Source organism: Homarus americanus, unplaced genomic scaffold (assembly GCF_018991925.1).
Source record: "Homarus americanus isolate GMGI-L3 unplaced genomic scaffold, GMGI_Hamer_2.0 scaffold33468, whole genome shotgun sequence".
Classification (NCBI taxonomy): Eukaryota; Metazoa; Arthropoda; class Malacostraca; order Decapoda; family Nephropidae; genus Homarus; species Homarus americanus.
Genome location: NW_024714177.1, coordinates 1,388,140 through 1,409,219, shown reverse-complemented (window position 1 = coordinate 1,409,219; position 21,080 = coordinate 1,388,140). Strand labels below are relative to the sequence as shown.

General features: G+C 46.9%; 1 protein-coding gene across 1 annotated transcript; it reads right to left on the bottom strand.

The window, feature by feature from the left end:
* Positions 1-338: 338 nt before the first annotated feature.
* Positions 339-14,711, bottom strand: LOC121875941 (leucine-rich repeat extensin-like protein 3). Its single transcript, XM_042380722.1, has 2 exons — positions 14,607-14,711; positions 339-1,424 (listed from the first exon to the last, which is right to left on the bottom strand). Exons 1-2 carry the CDS (start codon positions 14,709-14,711, stop codon positions 339-341), a joined length of 1,191 nt encoding a protein of 396 aa, XP_042236656.1.
* Positions 14,712-21,080: the final 6,369 nt, after the last annotated feature.

The following is a 21,080-nucleotide window of genomic DNA, read 5'->3' as shown; positions in this document are numbered from 1 at the left end:
GTGGGTTTAAGTGATTCATACCCCGAGTCTTAGGTGTGGTTATGTGGGTTTAAGTGACTCATACCCCGAGTCTTAGGTGTGGTTATGTGGGTTTAAGTGACTCATACCCCGAGTCTTAGGTGTGGTTATGTGGGTTTAAGTGACTCATACCCCGAGTCTTAGGTGTGGTTATGTGGGTTTAAGTGACTCATACCCCGAGTCTTAGGTGTGGTTATGTGGGTTTATGATTCATACCCCGAGTCTTAGGTGTGGTTATGTGGGTTTAAGTGATTCATACCCCGAGTCTTAGGTGTGGTTATGTGGGTTTAAGTGACTCATACCCCGAGTCTTAGGTGTGGTTATGTGGGTTTAATGATGACAAAACAAAGTATCAACAAAGGGAAACAAATTCGGACACAGCCAGAGGCGAGGCGAGGTGAGGTGTGACACAGGAGAGAAGGGTTCCAGGTGAGGTGGACACAGGAGCCTGGGGGGTTCCTGGTGAGGTGTGACACAGGAGCCTGGGGGTTCCTGTGAGGTGTGACACAGGAGAGAAGGGTTCCAGGTGAGGTGACACAGAGAGAAGGGTCCGTGAGGTGTGACACAGGAGAGAAGGGTTCCAGGTGAGGTGACACAGGAGAGAAGGGTTCCTGGAGGTACAGGAGCCTGGGGGTGTCTCGGAGGTGTGACACAGAGCCTGGGGGGTTCCCAGGAGGTGTGACACAGGAGCCTGGGGTGTTCCTGGGAGGTGTGACAGGAGCCTGGGGGGTCCCTGGTGAGGTGTGACACAGGAGCCTGGGGGTTCCTGGTGAGGTGTGACACAGGAGCCTGGGGGGTTCCCTGGAGAGGTGTGACACAGGAGCCTGGGGGGTTCCTGGTGAGGTGTGACACAGGAGCCTGGGGTGTTCCTGGTGAGGTGACACAGGAGCCTGGGGGTTCCTGGTGAGGTGTGACACAGGAGCCTGGGGGTGTTCCCGGAGGTGTGACACAGGAGAGGGGGTCCAGGTGAGGTGTGACACAGGAGAGAAGGGTTCCTGGTGAGGTGTGACAGGAGCCTGGGGGTGTTCCTGGTGAGGTGTGACACAGGAGCCTGGGGGTTCCCGGAGGTGTGACACAGGAGCCTGGGGGTGTTCCTGGGAGGTGTGACACAGGAGCCTGGGGGTTCCTGGTGAGGTGTGACACAGGAGCCTGGGGGGTTCCTGGAGGTGTGACACAGGAGCCTGGGGTGTTCCCGGAGGTGTGACACAGGAGCCTGGGGGGTTCTGGGAGGTGTGACACAGGAGCCTGGGGTGTTCCGGGTGTGCAGCCGGGGGTTCCTGGTGAGGTGTGACACAGGAGAGAGGGGTTCCTGGTGAGGTGTGACACAGGAGAGAGGGGTTCCAGGTGAGGTGTGACACAGGAAAGGGGTCCTTGGTGAGGTGTGTGACACAGGAGCCTGGGGGTTCCTGGTGAGGTGTGACACAGGAGAGGGTTCAGAAAAACACAGGAAAGAGGGGCCCCAGGTGAGGTGTGACACAGGAAGGGGGTTCCTGGTGAGGTGTGACACACAGGAAAGGGGTCCTGGTGAGGTGTGACACAGGAGGGGGGGTTCCTGGTGAGAGGTGTGACACAGGAGAGAGGGGTTCCAGGTGAGGTGTGACACAGGAGCCTGAGGGGGTTCCTGGTGAGGTGTGTCACAGGAAAGAGGGGTTCCTGGTAAGGTGTGACACAGGAGAGAAGGGTTCCTGGTGAGGTGTGTCACAGGAAAGAGGAGTTCCTGGTGAGGTGTGACACAGGAAAGAGGGGTTCCTGGTAAGGTGTGACACAGGAGGGAGGGGTTCCTGGTAAGGTGTGACACAGGAGAGAAGGGTTCCTGGTAAGGTGTGTCACAGGAAAGAGGAGTTCCTGGTAAGGTGTGACACAGGAAAGAGGGGTTCCTGGTAAGGTGTGACACAGGAGGGAGGGGTTCCTGGTAAGGTGTGACACAGGAGGGAGGGAGGAATGCTGCTACGGACTTTTAAAAAAAAATATACCGTCTGGAAAATATTCATGGTCGTAAACGTTATTTATTACAGGAGATAAAGATCACTTTTACACGTTGAAGAGACCTCGGCACGGCAGACGACCCGGGCACAGCTTCCAGCATCACGACCCCTCCATTACACACCTGTCCGGGGTCGTCATCTGCCGGGGTCGTCAACTAGCTAGGGGGGGGGGGATATTACCTGAGTAGGGTCGTCAGGTCCTCAGGTATTTGAGATTGTGTACTGACAAGCTTTCTGACTGTACGACCTTGGCAGAGGGACACATCCTAGGTAAAGAAGCCAAGAGTAACGACGAACACCTGCAGACACGACGGAGGGAAAGCAAGAGGGAAAAGGAATGTAGAGGAAGGGAGGGGGGAGGTAGAGAAAGGGGAGGGGAAGGTAGAGGAAGGGAGGGGGGAAGGTAGAGGAAAAGAGGAAGATAGAGGAAGGTAGGATGGGGAAAGGAATAGGAAGGTAGAGGAAGGAGGGGAAGGTAGAGGAAGGAAGAGGAAGATAGAGGAAGGTAGAGGAAGGGAGGGGGAGGTAGAGGAAAAGAGGAAGATAGAGGAAGGGATGGGGAAGGTAGAGGGAAGGTAGAGGAAGGTAGAGGAAGGTAGAGGGAGGGAGGGGGAAGGTAGAGGAAGGGATGGGGAAGGTAGAGGAAGGGAGGCGCTACTTGAGGAGGAAAGACCAGCTACTTGAGGAGGAAGACGATAGATCACCTAAATTGTTTTATATTTTTTTACCTTAATTACCAATCCTAACCATCAAAATAAAACACCTGTCATTTGTCCATCACACACACACTGTACGCTGAACATAACGCACACGTGTAAAGCTGCTTAACAAAGTCATCTCGAACGGTCCAATAGTAATGGAGGGCACGAAATAGCTCCTGTTTGACCTCTGACCCCTGTGTGACCTCCGGCCCCAGTGTGACCTCCGACACCATGTTTGACCTCCGACACCGTTTGACCTCTGACACCCTGTGTGACCTCCGACACCTTGTGTGACCTCCAACTTGTGTGACCTTGATATCACCATAAACGGATGCGGTTCCTTAAAACATCCATATTGACACAAGACTCACGATCCGGATGAGGAAAACTTTACGGATACCAAAGACACATGGCCGAATCTATACCACAACACGTCCGGTTTCACACACACACACACACAAAAGGGGGTGAATTAAGCGAGTGGGTGAACGTGTGGGCGTGGCCGCGGACCATCAATCAGGATTCCGTGATGAACCTGCAGGTCGGCTCCCTCGGTGATGACGATGATGATGATACCGTGAAATGATTTACCCTCAACCAGAGAGTTTGCCGCCGCCGCTTGCTGATGGGAAACACAAGTACAATAAGCTTCCTGAATACAGAGAGAGAGGCAACACCCGAACACTAAACAGGGGGAAATTATTATGGTGAACTTGGGTGTAGAATATTGTGTGGAGTTCTTTCATTTGTAGTTGGTGGTGTGGCCGCTCTCGTTGTGCGCCGTTTACTGCGATAGGTCAGGAACCCTCGCCGTTACCACCGTTAGTCTGGGAGAGGGTCGTAGGCGAGGGTCGTAGGAAAGGTGATGGTAGTGCTGGTGGTATGGGTAGTGGTGGTGGTTATTGGGGCAGTCAGGTGGTGGTAAGATGGTGTTGGTGGCAGTATTGATGGTAATGGTGGTAGTGGTGATGGTGATGATAACGGTGGTGATCGTGGTAGTAGTGATGGTGGTGATCGTGGTAGTAGTGATGGTGGTCGTAGTGGTGATAGTGGTGGTGGTGGTAGTGGGTCGTCACGTGGGAGCCCTGCACGACCGACCACACACTCCGTAAGTCAGCAAGGAGAGCCACGCCCCCCAGGTGATGTGTTCCTGAGACCTGATCGTGAGCAGCCACACACACACACACACACACACACACACACACACACACACACACACGACCCAGTTAGTCACCACTGTAAATAAAATATATATATCTATAAATATTCTCTCGACCCCTAAAAACGTCCATCTAAAAACCGGTTACTGTATTTACCCAACAACTGGTTTTTTGCTCCACAACATCACCTGACACGAAGAACAGGACGTCTCTTACGCTAGGTCAGTTACACAGGTCAAGGTATACTCTCTCTCTCTCAAAAAATCCCTTTACTTTCTCTCAATTAACGCAATGTCTACCTTTCATGACCTGACGGATAGATTCTTTACCAGATAGGGAGGATATCTTTTGTCTCTCTCCTCAAACGCTATTTAATTAAACTAATGACTAATTCATATAGTAACCCTCTTTAATTACCACAATTAACTACCTCACAAAGACACATACAAATAACTAAAAAAAAATAATAATAATAATTTAAAAATGTAAAGGTGAGGAAATGACTTCTTCTCTGGTTGCTCTTCTTGGTGTTCTCTCTCTATTCCAGGCACGAGTCATAGTGGGCGAAGGAGCAGCGTCGACCGGATAACCCCTACAGTGTCCTCCCTTAATCTCTACTCGTATGCTTTAGTAAACACCCATTAACACTCTGGTCCACGGCTGATTATATTGAGTGTAAGTTATGACAGGTGTGGGGAGGTGGGGGGGGGAGAGGTAGGTGGGGGGCAGGGCAGGTGGAGGCAGGGTTATGTGGGGGCAGGGCAGGTGGGGTCAAGGTATAGGTGAGCCGGCACTACAATTGGCTGGGATTGTTGTATATATTGTGTTGTGAGTTTCCTGTTCACGTCCATATTGAGTCATTAGTCCTTGTACCGCTCATGTATGACTCTTAGGTTGTAATAATAATAATAATAATAATAATAATAATAATAATAATAATAATAATAATAATAATAATAATAATTTCAATCACATATGAAATTACATCAATCACCTGACTACGAGCCCTTAGCGTATGCCCTTTGATTCCAACACTATACCATCACACTATACCATCACACTATACCATCACACTATACCATCACACTATACCACCACACTATACCACCACACTATACCATCACACTATACCATCACACTATACCACCACACTATACCACCACACTATACCGGCCTGGTATTGTACTCCGACGTGACCATCTTACTCATGTTACCTGCAGATCACTATGGTGCTGTGCCTCTAAACGCATGGACGGGTTAATGATTCTGTAGCCGTGTGAGACTACAGGTGTGACACGTCTGAAACCATGTACAGTATAGACGACAAACTCCTCCAGGCGACACTACTACAGCAGCCTCTGTACCCCGCTGTACCTAGCTGTAAGAGAACACCATTACAGCAGCCTCTGTAGCTCGCTGTACCCCTCAGTGAATATCTTCCCTGTACGGTCGTAAAAGTCATTTACAAAGCGCACTCCCACGCGGTAATCACTATAAAATATCGCGTCACACTACCATGCCGTGATAATAATTTGTTAATGTGTAATTACACGCATGGACGCATAGTTCTCTTCCCCTCGCATTTATGATCCGTGGTTGCGCATGCGTCGGTCTGGGAAGTGCTCAACCTCGCCTTTCATCCTTTCCGGTGAAGCCTGTCGCATGTGCACCATGTGTGTGGTGTGTGTGTGTGTGGTGTGTGTGTGTGTGTGTGTGTGTGTGTGGGGGTGTGTGTGTGTGTGGTGTGTAGTGTGGTGTGTGTGTGTGTGTGTGTGGTGTGTGTGTGTGTGTGCACGCTGACAAAGGTTATCACCTAACCCCTGCCAACGCCCTTATCAATACCCTCGACATACCATTATTGTGTACGGAACTCTTTTGACTAGTACACAGGGTCAACAGCCTGTACACTGAATGAAAAATGCCATGTCAGTCGAAAGGTTGTATACACACACACACACACACACACACACACACACACACACACACACACACACACACACACACACACACACACACACACACAGAGGTCATAACTAACACCTCCACACCGACTGAGTATTCAGGAGAGAGAGAGAGAGAGAGAGAGAGAAAGACGTTACCTTTCACCATTATTCCATCATTAGTGTCCCAAAACTTATTAAATATATACTGAACAAAGAGTTAGTAATTCACGTGTATATGACCCAACCCGTGGAAGTAACTTGGTTATTTAGACCAAGGATATAATTAGAAGTCATAGTAGTCAAAGGGTTGGCATCGTACTCAAGGGGTTAAATAAAGTCACTCTTGTTTTCCCATGGTTAGGTATTAAACAACCAATCAAATAAGCCCAAATTGTAATTGTTTCTTGCTAGCGGACTTCGTATTGGTTCCTCTATGCCTGATAATCACAACAAAACTCTCACGGGAAATGAGAACCACTGTACTGTATCACCTGGTCATGACGGGACTAAATTTCACTCTATATCTTCAGTTTTCTTTCTCCAGGTAGAGCAAGAACCTGTGACGTCATACCGTTCGTTGCGATTCGCCACTGTGATTGGCCAAGAGAGGGGAAAAGGGTATACGATTATTGAACGCCAAATTACGAATATTAAAAACAACACGAAAATTAATTAACGAACGTAAGTACAGTATACCTGGAGTCGATTCCTGAACCTAGACAATGTGTTTTATTCATAATAAAGAAGAATTATTAAAGATTTTCTGACGAGTTAGACACCAGGGACAGGTATACCTAATCATTCCTCAGGTAAGTTATGAACTACATTGACAATTTTCCTCAAGTCAGGGACCTCAAACAGGTCATTACCATGATGTTGTGCTCAAAGGGTATTTTCCCCAGCCAGGGTCTGTATTAAGGAACGACCATTTATTACTAGACAGGAAGAGAGATTCCTTGGCCACCACCGCTAACAACACACCTGTGGGATATTTTTACCTGGTTGAAAAAGAACAATACTAAATAGCCTAAGCGCTAGTTTATTTTACCTTTACGTGCTGACTGGTCAGGTAGCCCCTCATCCTGAAGCAACGCGGGGCCACTTCCAAAGATAGCTTGTGTGTAATGTAGCTTCTGTGTAACGAAGCTTGTGTAACGAAGCTTCTGTGTAACGAAACTTCTGTGTAACGAAGCTTGTAAGGTTCTCTCACTCAATTGCATATTCCAAGTCTGTCTTTAGATCGATAAGTAACTGGTGTTCTCTGAAGCAAACACTCCTTTAACATCCGTCTATCACATTCACCACCACAACACCACTACCACAACACCGCTACCACAACACCACCACACTATCACCACAGCCCGTGCATTATCCTCTGTACTCGACCGTGTCAGCGAGGAGCAAATGACTCACTAGAGGCAAGATCCTTACATAAGGGCTCTTCTGTATGCAAATCAACCTAACCTAACCTTTAATGTATAGACTCTACAGCATGAGTCTTCGGTAATGGAGTCTTATTGATGCGCCTCTCTCTCTCTCTCTCTCTCTCTCTCTCTCTCTCTCTCTCTCTCTCTCTCTCTCACAGTGTCGTAGTTATCATCGTTGCATCACTCACTTATCCTCCTCCTCCCTCTTACTGCCGGATGAGTACAGCAAAACAGAGCGTTACTTCACGTTCTCCGAGACACTCACGTAACACAGGGGAAAAAATGAGGTGATGTTCCCTTCAGGAGCTGGGCAGTGGTAGGTCCTGAAGGAGTTGTTAATGTAGTCTAGAGTTAATGGTCGTGTATGTATGTATGTAATGTTTCTACTCGACTCCCCCCCCCCTCCAAAGACCTCGCCAAACCTGCACACGGTAAAAACATTTTTTCAGTTCTTGACTTCCTGTATGAGATAATGCTTGCCTGACAGCTAATCCTCCTTTGCTCTCTTTCAGTCTGCAAGTCAACCAATCAGCCTGTCTAAATGATGCCTGTCTTCCTGTCTGCCTGTCAACAAACCTGCCGGCTAAACCACTACCTGTCAGGGGTAATTCTCAATGCTCAAGTTTAACAAGCAAAAGTGTCTTATTGACAAATAATAATGGTAAATTACTTGTAGCACTTGGGGGTCTTTTTGGACCTCAAGCACCATTACTTCTGATGTTTATGACCAAAGTGGCACCGGCAAGATTTACATAATACAGTATTTTTTTTTTTTTTTGTATTATATCTTAGTGTCTCTGTTTATCTATACGAGGAGAAAACCAGACGATTACATTAGTTTTTTTTTACCAACATTTAGTTACATGTATCTAATTTGCATTTTTATTCCATCATTTACCTTTTGAGTTTTTTTTTAATGTTTCGCATAAGAAAACCACAAAACACCCAACGCCACTGTTCACGATTCTAGTTTATAATATCCCAAGGCTTTATCCCTAGGTAAAAAAAAACTCGTGGTTATTAGACAGGTTAATATTACGAGTGTTACAGGTCCTCACCTGTCTCCCTCGTTGCTGTGTCGTCAGGTACACGGATTACACTGGTACAATATATTCGTTTTAATTGTTACAGGTGTACATCCAGCCAGGTACACATCCAGCCTCCGAGGAATTTACCCTGAGAGGAGAAGGACGAAGGAGAAGAAAAGTTATTTCTTCCTGGTTCTTGTCCTTCACTCTCAGGGCTCCACGTCGCCGCTTGTGACTCACCCACCCATCACTGTCCCACCCACCCATCACTCTGCCACCCACCCATCACTCTCCAACCCACCCATCACTCCCCCACAGTGTCCAGCGACTCGCCACACCTCGACGACAGACACGGCAGGCACAAACAGTGAGTCTTTCCCCCGCGAGATTTACGAGGCTCCCGCCGTACTTAAGTGGGCGTGTCCTCGTCTGGTAATGACTGGGAGAGGCTCTGACTAATCCTCACCGTGTAACAGTTAATCATCGGCTGTGGGCAAGACGGAAAATACGACCATTATCTGGCTGCACTCTACACCAACGACACCACGCTGGGGAGATTCTCTGCTGTACCACCGTCAGCCACCTGCCCTGCCCTGCCCTGCCCTGCCCTGCCCACCTGGTAATCACTCGCCGATAGCAGTAATGAATGCGTCTGTGTTATGATGATCAGTTACCAGCCTCATACATCATGCAGGCTGTCATACATACAACACTCATACTCGCTCGTGTATACGGGGCCATACAACATACACACATGTATACAATATACCACCATACAACACTCACTCTCACTAATGTATACACCATCATACATAACAACAACGTTATTTAGATTCTTTATGAATTACCCCTTAAGAGAAATGTGTATACATACGTCCATACAGAACACCACTTCTGCAAAGACTTCAGATACAACCTTCACCCTACAGACTTGCTACTGTGTGTTGGTGTTCGTGTGCATGAGTGTAAGGAAGCATCTTGAGAAAGTGTAAAGTTTGTGTTTTTACATAGTTGTGGGGAGTAAGAAGTGGTGTGTGTGTGTGTGTGTGTGTGTGTGTGTGTGTGTCTCTTTTGGTATGAAACACAACACACCAAACTTCCATCAAGTCCACCCAGGAAGAGTTACCAACACCCGAGTACTAACCAACTCGCCTCCTTGGTCATCAGAAGTGAATCAGACTCTCGAGTACCCAAGGCGTTCTCTTCACTTCAGGCCAAGAACCAAGTCCCCACCCGCACCTTCAGGTTAAAAAGACATATTTGCCACTATGAGACCAACGCACCTTCGGGTTCAGAGATTTAAAAAGAGGCCACGACCTGTCTCCTTCTCGTCCTCCTTAAGTAAAACTACCGTCCTTCCCGCACCTTCAGGATCATGACCCATGTGATTACCTCCTCCTCATTCTGCTGGGGCGTCCCCCTCAGGAACTCAGGTCCTAGTGGGTTCAAGTCCCCAAGAGTCGATCGTACTATGAAACCAGCGGAGTAGTGGTAGTGGTGGTGGTAGTGGTGGTGATGGGTGAGGGAGGTGGGGGGGGGCACCACCAAGGATGATCCTCTCACATAACAAAAGCTATCAAAGACGTATTCAACACCCCCCTGTCTCCCATACTCCACACACGCATTATGTATACATGAAAAAGATGAAAATGGTCCAATAAATAATAAAATAAATACTAATACATCACAAGGAAACATAAATAACAACTTTCTGTTCAATGAGAATATAAATAAAACGAAACGGAGCAGTTGAACATCCACCCAACTGCCTCTCAATCACCACACACAGTAGACGTTAACTATGTACTTAGTGAGGCCTATAATCATATGGTGAGGCTTGTGGTGACTTAATTAGTAGCGGGAGTACCTGGATGGGAGTGGTGAGGCTTCCTTTATACCCCTACACTTACCTGTCACTCACCTGTCCACCCCTACACTTACCTGTCACTTCACACCCATAACTTATCACTTCACACCCATAGCTTATCTACGTTATAAAGACAACAGCACAGAAAGGAGGACACTTTTTGTAAGCCAATTAAGAGTGTCGTGTGTGTGTGTGTGTGCGTGTGTGTGTGTGTGTGTGTGTGTGTTCATGAACATTTTTTAAATCAACGTAGCCACTACCAAACAAACACAATATATACACAACTAACTGCAGTGTAGTTCTCCATCACACACACACACACACACACACACACACACACACACACACACACACACACACACACACACACACACACACACGTACGTTTTTAATAATGATGTTCTAGTGTTTTATACCGAAAGCAAAATTCACTGTATGAGTTGAATTAAAGATAACTAAAGACGCCCCCCCCCCCAAATATCTGAATAATTGTTGGCGACCTTTGACCCCGCGCTGCAGGTGGATATAATAGTGGTCCTGGCGACATAATATCAAGTCATTATTTGGAATTGAGAAACAAGGGGAAGCTACAACAGGTTTTGATCTTCTGTAAAAACAAAAAACAAAACAAAAAACTGTTCCACTCTCATGAATTGAATATTATGAGAACGTAACACTGCCTCAGAAAAACTCCTGACGCAGCTAAACCCGAGCGCGGCTGACATTACCCGACATATCCTGGCTGGGGGACATGTCGGCGGGTCCACTCATCTACGGAAGACAGAGGTGGACTTAAAACAGAATTAAACACGGCGAAATGAACCTTAATGATCTATAATTCAAAATGGTTAACTTTAATAACTGAGCCAAACTATGAATTGCGAGTAACACAACTCAAGAAGACTACTCTCTCACACGCGATACTTAACGTTGGCTACAAATATTAAAAACAGCTAACACACCCTTGGGAAAGTTATCATAAATTGCAGCGCCTTAAAAAACTTGCATTATTCTTTTGTATCCGCTGTGAACGACAGACCATGAAATATTCAGGCGAGAATCAGCTCACAAAACTGTCTGCCAGAGATCCGGTCAATGGAGCGAAAAGTTCAGAACAGAATTCCTTTGTAGACTCCCCGCGCTATGTGACCTGACCTGACCTGACCTGACCTGGCACTGACCAACACACCTGAACCACACACGGCGGGAGAACCCTAAAGGTCACTGGTGGCACTAACAGTGAGGTTGCAAACAGACGCATCCAGTTTCAATTTACACCCAACAGATGGCGTTATTTCTACACACTTGATCCACTTATGTTTGTTGACATAACTAACTAACAACTGACAAACTCAACTCAATATCGTTGTCATAAAATCCACGTAAATGAAACAACCCAATTCAACCAAACTATTGCCTGGAGGAGGATCACAAGGCTAACGGTATGAAGGATTTTATAAATATAAGTCTTCTTAGGAGTTAGTCGTGTCTTAAATATGGGAGAACCTACGAACCACCTGAAGATTAGGCACCCCTCCACACCCAGACGGTCACCCTCCCCCCCGCCTCTCGCTCCGTCGCCTGCCTGAGACGAGACCTCAACAGGTGTGACCGACAACAACCTCTGACATTTAGCGAGTCAGTGAGGACGTGATCATGACGGTGAGGCCAGGTAATGCCGCTCACAACCTGGGCACTAATGAGAACTCTCTCTCTCTCTCTCTCTCTCTCTCTCTCTCTCAATGATACCTCGTTAGATCCACCACAACAGCAGTCTACGACACACACATCCCACTTCCCGGGCTAATATTTTGTGTGGGGTGGAAGTGTTGCATTTAAGAGTGTGTGTAGAGAATTAAGACAAGAGGAGGAGGAGGAAGGAAAAAACCCATAAGCCTTACACACAGTATTTACCGAGTTGAAGGAGAACATGACCAACACGCTGACACATTACGAATTGTGCGTCCGTGTTCATAATAATATACTGTACAGAGCCGAGGTGGTGAACTGTGTAACAATGTAGCAACAAAAACACTGTGGCGGAATAAGAAAGTGAACAATACTGAGCTACACAGACACACACACACACACACACACACACACACACACACACACACACACACACACACACACAGTAGAGAGAGAATATTAGTTCAGTATAATCAATAAGTAGTGAAGTGGTGTGTGTGTGTGTGTGTGTGTTTGAATACGTTTAGCGTGAGTGGGCCGTGGTCGCCAACCCTAACACAAGAGGATGACACCTGTATTGACTGTCGGCTTCGTAATGAGTTACAGCAACACCTGAGACCACCCTGTACCTGTATATTAATTAGGTTAGACACATTGAGTAACGTCACCGTGTACTCAAGCTCTCAAGTACTCAATACTAACTCAGCCAACCGTCACCATTGCACTCACTCAAGCCACTGTGTACTCAAGCTCTCAAGTACTCAAACACAACTTCAACACACACTAAGGTCACCGAGTACTCAAGCTCTCAAGCACTAATCCGTCACCTTCACATTCATGTTCCAAGTGACAGAAAGACTTGGAGACCTCTCAACCTCCAAATATAGGCAGAGCGTCATTAAAGAAAACACGCGGCGAGCAATAGGTCAACGGGTTGTGACTGTGTGTGTGCGTGTGTGTGTGTGTGTGTGTGAAAGTCTCGCCCACAAACATTCCATAACGAGGCGTGACTGTAGCACACACCTGGTGGTCAGTTTCCCCTTGAGTGAAAGGTCTTCGTGTTAATAGGTACAGGTGAGGGTAGCGGACCAAGGCTTACCTGTGCTCAAAGGCTAAGTATTACGGTACACACACACACACACGAGTAACGTCTGATCTCTAAGGTAAGTGTACATTTCAGTGGCTCAAGTTAATTTGCCCTCCTAATATAATCACATCTCTTAAGTAAACATTCTAAAGGATTAAAATTATTAGAGAATTAGTCATCAAATTAACATAGATTATATCAACTATACCAAGCAGCATTAATTTATTATCTTAAGTTAACTCCAAATGACCAATATTACTTTTAAAATACTAACACAAAACATTACTCCGAAAAACTAAAAACACAAAATTAATTTCTTTAATAAACTCAAGTTATTTATTTTTCTATGATTTACAACCTGAATCAATGAGTTTCATCAACATCACACTAATAAATTTTTCACTCTGACCGATAAAATTTCACGCGAAGTCACCAAAGTTGAGTACCACAATGTTTACAGCAACACACATGTGAAAACTGAAAGAAATATCCATAGATTTCCGAGTAGCAATCTCTGGCCACTGAAGAGTTGTTGAGGTAACGTAAGAACAAGACTAGATAGATAGATAGATAGATAGATAGATAGATAGATAGATAGATAGATAGATAGATAGACGGACGGATAGATATATAAATAGTCAGATGGATAGAGCGGTGTTGGGATAGTGTTAATCACAGGCATATTTCTTATCACTGTTAAAGAGAGAGAGAGAGCGCGCCAGGAGGGACCACCACCACCACTATCACCACAGACAATGTTCCTCAGCCTTACCTATTAGCCGACTATCTCCTCACTTTGTCTTCCCGACGTCGCCACAAAGGCCACCGGACAGTATAAATGTATTTTGGAGAACATGTGAGCGTAGAGCCCTCCCTTCACGGGCCGCTGCTCCCCGCTCACATTTGTCTACCCGGGTGTCGAATGAACATAGGTAGAGCCGCTGATTTAAGGCAAGCTTTAGAAATTCGCGGTGAAACTAACCCGATATGACTGAACAAAACAAAACCAAAGACTAAAACTTAAAAAAAAAACTAATATCCCAAAGACCATTTAAGTCACTTGGTGTTTATAAATCGTTCACTTTTTCCCTCCTCAGCCTCGATATCTTACGGTAATAATTACGAGTTAATGAAAACACACAATGGGTAACATTTTCCTCGCTCACAAAGACGCAATTATACCATGAGCGTTCACTGTATTTATGGCGATCAAATGATATGATCTTTAGAGTAGAAGTACCCATTGATAGTTTTAAGTGTGTGTACCTGTGTGTGTGTGTGTGTGTGTGTGTGTGTGTGTGTGTACCTGTGTGTGTGTGTACCTGTGTGTGTGTGTGTGTGTGTGTGTGTGTGTGTGTGTGTAGAGAAGTGTGTGTATGAGTGTGTAGAGGAGTGTGTGTATGGTGTGTAGAGGAGTGTGTGTGTGAGTGTGTGTGTGTGTGTGTGTGTGTGAGGAGTGTGGGTGTGTGTGTGTGAGTGTGTGTGTGTGTGTACCTGTGTGTGTGTGCGTGTGTGTACCTGTGTGCGTGTGTGTACCTGTGTGTGTGTGTGCGTGAGTGTGTGTGTGTGTGTGTGTACCCCCACAGGAAAACGCATGCAATATTACCTACTCTTAGTACGACCACACACACTCACATTAATATACTGCCCCCTACCACCCCCTCCCAAGCCTCCAAGACACGTTCCTTACCTCCAAACTACCTTAACACGGTGTTCTTGAAGGTCTCCTCTACTCTCCAAGACCTTCACCACCCCGGCAGCTGTCATGGATTTCAGCTCCCGAGTTCCTGGATCTGTCACTGTCATGAGGACTCGCCTGTCTCCCACACCTCTAAAATGTAATCATCATCATCTTGCGGGTACAATATTTGCCACCAAACTCATCCCCGGCCAGCAGCAGCAACTAGGTCAGCAACACCTTCAGCAGCCGGCCAATAGCAAACCACAAGGACACCACCACCTACAACAGCCGGCCACAGCAGCAACTAGGTCAGCAACACCTTCAGCAGCCGGCCAATAGCAAACCACAAGTTTACTCTGGGTACGGAAGATGTAGCAAGGCCCGAGGCTACCATACTCGTGATTGTTAAACACTGATGACCCGGAGTGGCCTTTGTGATAAAACACCATAACACCAACGTCCCAAGAAACTACAGTATAGGTTAGGTTAGAGAAACTGATCCGGATAATATAGAGTCCAATACAAGGAGGTGGAATGACTGTGTGGTGTCGCAGGCGAGGATGGGGCGGATGTAAGGTGCACTGACGGTCAATGCATTATTAAAAGAAACACATTGACATACCATGGGTGGGAGTGCAGCCTTGTCCCCGCGTTAAGGATACAGTTCCCACGCCTCCAGAACCTCTCCACGTTACGGTCACGTTCACTGGACACTCCGGGCCCACGCTAAAGAAGCCTTCGTTTGTCGCGGATGTGTTGTGTGTCGTGTACCCCAACCTAACACCTCAGTCTGGTCTGCAATAGTAGGGATATCGTTATGGCGAGAAGAGTGACGTTAGAAGAGGCCCACTAGTAGCGAGGGGCCGCCGCCACCACCACCAGTTGAAGAGTGAGGGGCTCATTGAGGTGCTGGTCCGGGCCCTCACGTGCAGGGGAGTGAGGTCACGTGCGACACCTGACGGGCATGGCGATGGCTCTGCTTCCGCTGTTGTGTTGTGTAGAGTCCGTGGTGACTCCCGACGGGGTGCTCCCAACAGGGGGGCTCACAAGGGAAAGGGGGAAGGAAGGGGGGCGTTCTCAGGACTGTAGCTGAGGGCTCCTCCCCTCCGACGTCCGCTGGCTGGTTGGCAGTTCCACTCATTAACTTTCAGGTTGATGAAATCCGCAATATTTTTTCCTGGTTTCCCCTAAAGGCATTAGAGATGAAGTGCAATTACAAACAACGAAAATTATGACAAGTTACTCCGTGCCTGTAACACAAAGAGTCTATTAGAAGCGACAACAGCGCCCCCACCTCCTCTTCTGATAATGACTACACATTATCATAGTTATTGTGGGGTTGATATAGTGGGTGTGTTATGGGCGCCGGGGTGTGAGCGCTCAACACGGGAGCCTCTGCCAATGTTACCCGTGACGTTAATACATGGGCCGTTTGTCCTGGCTGTTGGCAACGCTAGTTGTCACGTTGGTGAAATTATCAATAATTTTCGGGTTCATGGCTGTGAGGATAAGGGAAAGGTAAGGAGAGAGAGAGAAAGATGGAATAAGTGGATGGAGGAGGAAGAAAGGAGAGAAGAGTGTAAATAGGGGAAAGAAACAGACAATAGGAGCCGAGTGCAAGCAACTGATCAACCTTATTAGGGGGGAGGGAGTGATAACTATACACACACTAATTGCATCTTAATTTCCTTTCCTACAATAAAAATTAATCATCATTCAAATATATAACAATCACCAACGCGAAGCTCCTGACCCCAGACGGCCTCGCGAACCTGAACACGTCCAGTGAACCACAGAGTATGGTACACCTCCCTCTTGGACACGGGGTCACCCATCACGCCCACACTACCTTCCTCTTGGACACACTAGGACACGGGGCCACCCATCACGCCCACACTACCTTCCTCTTGGACACACAAGGACACGGGGCCACCCATCACGCCCACACTTGGCTCACAAAGCAGATGGGAAGCAAGACGAGGAGACCGCCCACACCCCCATAATATAATTTTAAAGACGCTCGCCTCACCCCCCCCCCTCCCACCATTTTCCCTTAATTTGCACTGTTGCTTCATGAAGGAATTAACACCTGCTCGGAGGGAGAACTTCACCTGGCTTCACAGTAATTTAGACAGGTGCTCCAACAGGTAACAAACGATACCAAACGCACAATGGAAGTCTGCAATTCATCAAAACAGAAATTGCCTCTCAACCATTACCTCCGCCAGGTCAAGTGTCCGGTCACTGGGTAAAGCATTATGGAAAAAATATCATTAACTGAGACGATACCTAATACCTGCCATAAACATCAGGTATATTAATTATGGCTACCTAAAGAAACCCCTGTGTGTGTGCGTGCGTGTGTGTGTGTGTGTGTGTGTGTTTCAGTCCGTCAAACAAGGTAAGGACACAAGCTCTTTACACTCCTTACCTCTAGGTCAATCAAAGAGTAAAGCCTGCTCTAGCCCTGGTGGGGGGGGGGGGTAAGGGGGTAAGGGGAGGAGGAAGGGGAGAACTCACAGCCTTCACCATAACCCAAATGGAATTAACTAAATACCCACGAAGCAGTCTATGCCCCTCGCTCCTCTGGGTATTAAGTACAGTACTCCAGACCGGCACTGTGACCAAATAATATATTCCCACCCCCCCCCCTCCACTAATTAGCTGGCAGGTAATTATTTTATTATGCACAGACATCATCACCTCGGAGGACACAAGAGCGGCACAACGATAATAATAATAATAATAATAATAATAATAATAATAATAATAATAATAATAATAATAACTCTAATCATCACAATATATCCAAATACTAAATAATATCCTTTCCTTATATCACCCATCAATAATTACCTCAACTTAAGCCCAAATAATAATAATAATGATAATAATAATAATAATAATAATAATAATAATAATAGTAATAGCTCATGCGTTTACCTGGGTCTTGACAGCGTATGCGTCAAGTCAACCTAAAAACACTGACCTTCCTGACTTGATTGAAACATAGTGTTCAACCGCACGTGTGAGGGATGCTGTAAATTTGGGGATTGAAGTCAACGAAGCCAAATGACCACTAATCACCAGGCCCACTCCCTCCCTCTTGTAATTAATGACGTCACTTCTCTAATCATTACGCTACCGGGTGATTAAAAAACACACAAAATATCCTCTAGGGGGGGGGGGGTAATCTATGATGCTTTTACCTGTCCTAATGACTCTCAAACTCACCTGTAATTAATAAAAACCCAACAGAAGGTCACACCACAAAGTATGACACACACACACACACATACACACACACACACACACACACACACACACACACACACACACACACACACACACACACACACACACACACACACACACACTTTCCCTTCCATCTGAAATCCCATTAAAAGGTTTCCAAAGTAGTTAATCCTTTGACTTTGCTTTTTTTCACCTTTTTTTTAATACTAAACTTCAGTACCTTTTGTCTCCTCTGAAAGCCACAACAATCACGTCGTAATTACCTCCCGCAGTCTGAGCTTCCATTAAAAACAATATCCACTAATTATTTTTTTTTTCGCCCTTGGATGTAATAACTCCGTGTTGCTTTGTTTCTTGTTCGTCTTAAACCACAATAGTGATCGAGAGCCTCAACCGAAATCATCACATTCTCGCTGGTGGAGTGAGGTCGGTTATGGTGGGAGGTGAGGTTGGTTATGGTGGAGTGAGGTTACAGGTGGAGTGAGGTTGGTTGGTGGTGGAGTGAGGTTGGTTATGGTGGAGGAGGTTGGTTATGGTGGAGGAGGTTGGTTGCAGGAGTGAGGTTGGTTGGTGGTGGAGTGAGGTTGGTTGTGGTGGAGTGAGGTTGGTTGGTGGTGGAGTGAGGTTGGTTATGGTGGGAGTGGAGGTTGGTTGTGGTGGATGAGGTTGGTTATGGTGGAGTGAGGTTGGTGGTGGAGTGAGGGTTGGTGGTGAGTGAGGTTGGTTGTGGTGGGAGTGAGGTTGGTGGTGGAGGGAGTTGGTCGGTGATGGTGGAGTGAGGTTGGTTGGTGTGGAGTGAGGTTTTGGTGGTGGTGGAGTGAGGTTGGATGGTGGAGTGAGGTTGGTTGGTGGGAGGAGGTTGGTTATGTGGAGTGAGGTTGGTTGGTGAGAGTGAGGTTGGTAGGTGGAGTGAGGTTGGTTATGGTGGAGTGAGGTTGGTTATGGTGGAGTGGGGTTGGTTATGGTGGAGGAGGTTGGTTGGTGGTGGGAGGAGGTTGGTATGGTGGAGTGAGGTTGGTTATGGTGGGAGTGAGGTTGGTTATGGTGGAGGAGGTTGGTTGTGGTGGAGGAGGTTGGTTATGGTGGAGTGAGGTTGGTTGGTGGAGTAGGTTGGTTATGGTGGAGTGAGTGGTTGGTTGGTGGAGGAGGTTGGTCGGTGATGGTGGAGTGAGGTTGGTTATGGTGGAGGAGGTTTTACAGGGAGGAGGTTGGTTATGGTGGAGGAGGTTGGTTATGGTGGAGTGAGGTTGGTTGGTGGAGTGAGGTTGGTTATGGTGGAGGAGGTTGGTTATGGTGGAGGAGGTTGGTTGGTGGTGGAGTGAGGTTGGTTATTGTGGGAGGAGGTTGGTTAGGTGGTGGAGTGAGGTTGGTGATGGTGGAGTGAGGTTGGTTGTGGAGTGAGGTTGGTTATGGTGGAGTGAGGTTGTCGGTGATGGAGTGAGGTTGGTTATGGTGGAGTGAGGTTGGTGATGGTGGAGTGAGGTTGGTTATGGTGGAGAGGTTGGTGGTGATGCAGGAGGAGGTTGGTCGGTGATGGTGGATGAGGTTAATGGTGGAGGAGGTTGGAGTGATGGTGGAGTGAGGTTGGTCGGTGGAGGAGTATAAGGTTAGTCACTGGTGGAATAAGGTTCGATGGTGGTGGAGTAAGGTGGTCACTGGTTGAGTAAGGTGGTTGGGATATACCTCATTGCTGGATAACCCAAATATACTGAGTAAACAACCTGACCACCTGTGCAAATCTCAACAAGGTGCTTAATAACTTCGACAACTTGACCCCATTCAGTAACCTTTGACCTCTAACCTCATCTTCAGTAATTAAGTTCACCTGTGCATGCTAATGAGATGGACTAATTACCTGTTTGGTTCCTCGTACCTTGAGCTATAGGGTGACCACTGCGAGATGCTGGTGAAAACTGGCGTGGTAACAGAGGACACACACACACACACACACACACACACACACACACACACACACACACACACACACACACACACACACACACACACACACACACACACACACACACCAAACAGACAGACAGATCAATATGAATAAGTATCTCTGGTAAAAGTGAATGAAGAGCTATGCATCTAACCCCTTCCTCCCTCCCTCTCCCCCACTCCCTTCCTCCTCCTCCCTCCTCTCCACCATTAAATAAAGTGGCAGACACAACAAATTACAAGCATTAATGATACATCACATGACATATGGAAGATTAATGGAGGATTATCCAAGCATAGCATCACCCCCATTACTCTGCCCCAATTCATCATATTAATTGCTGCTACAGTTTACAACTTCCTTCAGGAGGGGCCAGAGGGGGACTGTGTTTACTACTACAGGTGCTCCTCCTTCGCCTCCTGATTTCATTTCCTTTTCTCCTTATGAGTAAATTACTTATTTATACATCAGAGTTAATGGTGTATATCGACGGTTCTCATCCCTGCCTTCCTTACTGAGGGATAAGTGAAGTTTGCTTTTATCCTCTAAAAAATCCAGTGACTATTATTATTATTATTATTATTATTATTATTATTATTGTTGTTGTTTTCTATATTATTATTATTTATTATTATTGTTGTTGTTGTTGTTTCATAAATTGTGTTAGATTTGGCGTGTGTAGTAGTGTAAATGTTCCGTTAGATCGTTATATGATTTACCTGCTCATTTCTCAACACCTAACCTGTAGTATCATAAACATTTGTCGTGGAGGCCAGAAACACCTGTAAAAATTATGTAGCGAGGTAGCCAACACCGTGATGCACCTGCCATAAACACCACTGCCTCACACACACCTCACACTGCCTCACACACACCTCACACTGCCTCACACACCTCACACTGCCTCACACACACACACACATCCACACTGCCTCACACACACCCCACACTGCCTCACACTCACACACACACCCACACTGCCTCACACACACACCCCACTGCCCACACACACCCCCACACTGCCTCACACACACCCACCCCCACACCTCACACTGCCACACACACACCTCACACTGCCTCACACACACCTCACACTGCCTCACACACACCCTCACACTGCCTCACACACACACCCCACACTGCCTCACACACACCTCACACTGCCTCACACACACCCCCACACGCCTCACACACACCCCCACACTGCCTCACACACACCCTCACACTGCCACACACACACACCCTCACACTGCCCATGTACACACACACCTCACACTGCCCACACACACACCCCACA